This window comes from Dama dama, chromosome Y (genome assembly GCF_033118175.1).
Source record: "Dama dama isolate Ldn47 chromosome Y, ASM3311817v1, whole genome shotgun sequence".
Classification (NCBI taxonomy): domain Eukaryota; kingdom Metazoa; phylum Chordata; class Mammalia; order Artiodactyla; family Cervidae; genus Dama; species Dama dama.
Window position 1 is genome coordinate 707,310 of NC_083715.1, and position 4,272 is coordinate 711,581.

The 4,272-nt window shown below is 46.2% G+C and overlaps 1 protein-coding gene across 2 annotated transcripts; it reads right to left on the bottom strand.

The window, feature by feature from the left end:
• Positions 1-1,982: 1,982 nt before the first annotated feature.
• Positions 1,983-3,617, bottom strand: LOC133053582 (chromodomain Y-like protein). Of its 2 annotated transcripts, XM_061138133.1 has the most exons (2): positions 2,929-3,617; positions 1,983-2,862 (listed from the first exon to the last, which is right to left on the bottom strand). In XM_061138133.1, the coding sequence occupies exons 1-2, from the start codon at positions 3,615-3,617 to the stop codon at positions 1,983-1,985; spliced, it is 1,569 nt and encodes a 522-aa protein (XP_060994116.1). The 2 variants fall into 2 exon arrangements, with proteins under 2 accessions (XP_060994116.1, XP_060994115.1); XM_061138132.1 differs by having other exon boundaries at positions 1,983-3,617.
• Positions 3,618-4,272: the final 655 nt, after the last annotated feature.

Consider the following 4,272-nt stretch of genomic DNA (forward strand, 5'->3'; position numbering starts at 1 on the left):
TTAGCACCATTCCAACAATCATTGCCATGCCATTTAACATGTCAAATGAACTCAGATAGTATAATAGCCCTTTGGGAGACCTCAGGGGCCCTCTGAAGCATCCCAAGCTTAGCTAGACGTCTAAAGAATTTTAAAAGAATGTGTTTAAAGATGTTTTAGCATAAGGATCAATTAAAAGCCTTTCAAACATTGGGTCAGATTTAGTCAATGTTGATGGCTGTATCCTTCAGCTTGTTGATATGTCACAATGCACATAAATGCCAAGGCTCAAGTTGTAGTGAAAGTGAGCTCCACCCCCTTTGGACCAAATGGACTCTACCCAGTTTTTTGTTTTGGCCATGTCCTTCCTAAAAAAGTCTATTTATCTAAGTAATTTTAATGCAATTTTAGAAAATCCTGATCATGCCAAACTCTTTTTTAATAATTCTAATAACTTTGGTAATTTACTGAAAGTATACTTCCTGCTTTCCATTCGCAACTAAGAGCTAACATTTATATGAACATTTTATAGACTGGTGAGCATAAATACCACTGATAATGTTTAAAACACTTGGTTTTTCTTTTTTTTATTTATTTATTTTGTAACATTTTAGGATGGCATCAAGCACTATTTACTTGTAGTCCCACATCTCTTTAGTTATTCTGTAAAAGGAAATCAGTGTTTAGTAGGAAATGTTTTAAACATCTAATATATTTGGAAATGACCTAATTATTTAATAGACTTAATACTTAGTTTAGCACATCCCTTAGAAATTTAAGTTACGTCAATCTGGAGAGGCAATTGTAGACGGGTATTCCTAAAGAAAAATGATTTGTTAGAGTTTATATAACAACTCATATCTCTTTTCCATTTTTTAGAAAAATGTTTCACTCCAGGTAATCGCCTTTTGACAAAGTGGTAACAGATATAATATTTAAATTATATTAAACCTAGGTACAAAAAATATTTTACTTGATGTTAATTACTCTAAGACATGTCTATATCAGATAGTTCTCTTTAAAAGGAGTTTCTGCATTGAATAGTGTGCCAAAAGAATTTTAACTTGTTCAATAAAGTACATTCTAAGTGAACCTAAAAAGCACAGTTTATAAGCATGCAAATGCTTTTCATTTTTGGTGTAATACATCAATCACATTGCAAAGAGAAAACCAAAACTCTATATAAAGTAGTAGAGCTCACCTAGCCACAAGAAGCACTCATGTATTTATTTTTCAAAAGGGTCAGAAAACCTAATTATAAACCTGCTAAGATTAACTTATAACTTAAGCTACCATACTGAAGCTAGTCAGTGATTCACTAATACTGCAAAAGATGCTTTCTGTTAGCGAGAGTGGTTTCTTCCTGTTAACTGGGTAAGAATCAGACTTTGAACAACAGGGAACAATCAATTGATATTTCAGCATGAATCTGAGGCATATTTTATTTTGGGGTATGTCCATCAGTGGGTTTTTAGCCAGAAGTACTCATCCTAAAAGACAAGTCTTCCATTTGATTTAGAATTTTCTATCTCGCAGGCTTTGGACCTTTTAGAGATAAGGCACATCTCAGATCTTTCCATATTTCGATTTGCAGCAGGGATGGCGAGGCTTGCTATCACCCCTTTCTTTTCATTTAAAAGGAAAAAACAAACAAACAAAAAGATTAACACACATTGTTTCAGACTTTTCTGACACCTAATCCTAGAAAATATCTTTATATATACACATTCCTAGCTGAAGATGACAAGAATGAGAGCCTCAAGGAGCAGGCCAGAGCTCACCATTATACTTTTATACTCGTGTGTATTAAGTATAAACCAATGACGTTTCAACAAAGGAGTTTTTTTAGTTATTTATTTTAAAGCTACAGTACCTCAGAACTCCTTGGCAATAAATAGCTTGTCTGTCTCAAGTCCTGCTTCCCAGAGGGAGCTCGGTAGGAGCCTGGCCCAGGCCGTGAGGTCTGGCACCGCATGCCCTGGTGAGGTCCGGCGGCTGGACAGTCAGAAATCGTCGGTCTTGCACTTCAGGTACTTGCGCATGGAGTCAATGCCCTGCGCGGAGCCCCATATCTTCTTGAGCACCTCACACTCCCGCTCATTGGCCCGCTCCAGCTCCAGCCTCATGTTGCAGCGCACAAGGGCCTTGGATTCCTCCAGCACGACACGGTTGCAAGAGGCGAGCTCCTGGATGCGAACCATGACTTCCTGGGTGAAGGTCCCAGGCCAGAACACCTGGGAGACCAGCCCTTTGCTGCACGCCTCCTGTGCTGTTAGCTTCCGCCCTCTGAACAGCATTTCGTTGGCAGAAGCTCCTCCCATAATCTTGGGGAACATGACGGTGGAACAGCCGTCTGGACTCTGTCCGAAGGTGGTATAGGGCGTCTGGAACCATGCCTTTTCGTTGGCCCAGACCACATCACAGAGAGGCAGGATGGATGCTCCTAGCCCAATGGCTGGGCCATTCACAGCTACGACAATAGGCTTCTTGAACTGGATGAAGGTGTTCACGAAGTTTCTGATGGCCTCAGCCATTCTGGCGCTCTCCCTCTTGCGGTTATCTGGCAGGCGCCGGATGAAGTAGAGGAAGTCCAGGCCGCAGCAGAAGACACTGCCCACGGCGCTGAGCAACACCAGCTTGCTGTCGTCGGCGTTGGCCATGCTCAGCGCTCTCTGCAGCTCCTTCATCACCTCCGGGTTCAGCGAGTTGTTCTCGGATGACTTGGTGGACAGCAGGATGTGGGTGAAGCCGTCCTGCTTCCGGACAACAATGTCCCGGTACCTGTAGGTGCTCTCCCTCTGCCGCACGCTGAAGCGCAGCTGCTTGTTAAAGGGCTGGTCTCGCCTGTCCTTCATGAACTTCTTCTTCCCAGCTTTCATGCCCATGACTGACGTCTGCAGGGGACTTGTGCAGTTGACTGGAAGTGCGTCCACCAAATCGGACGTGCCATTCCCTTTCATGGCCAGCCCTGTGGCCATGGCGGCCTTCACGGGGCCCGACGCCCGTGGCAACAATGGGTGTATCCAGGGCCGGCTCCCCATCATCACCGGCTCTGCCCCCGGGCTCAGTAGGTCCCCGATCCGCTTCTCGGCTGCCGCCTCTGGGGCTGCTGTATCTTCCGGCCCCTGCTTCATGGGGTCCGGATTCTCGGGGCTCTCGTCATGAAAGCTGTCCAGCACAGTCCCACTCTTTATGGGGCTCTTGGGCACGAGAATCCTGTTGCCCAACTGGGCCAGGTCCATGTACTTGTAGGTGGCCAGGCCCCGTGCGGAGCTCTCCTGGAACTTCTGGCTGGCAGTAAACGGCAGGCTGCTCTTGGCCTCGTGCTCCTTGTCCACCACTAGGGCCTTGGGGGCGGCCTTGGAGAAGCTGCTGTTGATGGATCTGGAGATCTGATTCTGGCCATTCTTTGGGGAGGTCCGCTTGGCTCTAGTGAGGGTGCCCTCCTTCTGCTTCCCGGTGTGCTGCCGGTTAAAGTCGTGGATGCACTCCTCGCAGTTCACCAGGTGCTGCTCTGGCTCCCATGTGGCATCCTCCCTGCCATAGCCTTTCCACTGTACCACATACTCCGTCTTCCCTTTCTTGTTTTGCCTCTTGTCAATGACCCTTTCAACGTCATACAGCTCCTCGGAGGCCATGGCTGCCCCCTCTGGGCTGGGCCAGTGAGGCAACCCTGGTCATTTTGAAGACTCCCAGTGGTCTGCTCCAGAGCCCCTGAACACCCCTATATGTAGGGGACCACACCCTTATGATTATGACGTCAGTAAGTCCATTCCCCAGCCAATGGCAGCCTTCCCCCAGCCTTAGCATCACAAAGCCTCATCCTGAAACCTGTGATGTTGGATGCAGAGCAGTTCAGTTGATTTGCTGGCAGAAATGAGGCATTTTTCATCATCCCAAAGAGCCCCCCAAACTCACCTGCCATCCTCATCTCTCTACACCAACACAGATGGGCCACATGTCAGGGAGAGTGTGTCTCCTCCAAACCTTGCCCCACAACCGGGTTTCAGCCTTTCCTTCGAGGCTGTCTCACGTTACATTATTAACTACTTTTCGTTTTCTTGCCTCAAATCCATCCATGATAATTAGGCTGTGGAACTGAGAATAATTTCCCTTTCATCCTACAACTGGTAGGAGGAAATGAACCTTGAAGGCCATTCAATTCTGGGCCACTTATGAGAAACCTTTTCCATCCCACCTCCTTTTCTCAGTCTTCATCTAGCTCTCCTCAGTTTTCTAGTCTCCAGTCTAAAAGCCCCGTCCTCAACTGTGAGAATACACAATATTCAGTAT

Excerpts from the sequence above, each read along its gene's own strand:
- LOC133053582 (XM_061138132.1), bottom strand. The coding sequence starts at position 3,617 with ATGGCCTCCGAGGAGCTGTATGACGTTGAAAGGGTCATTGACAAGAGG.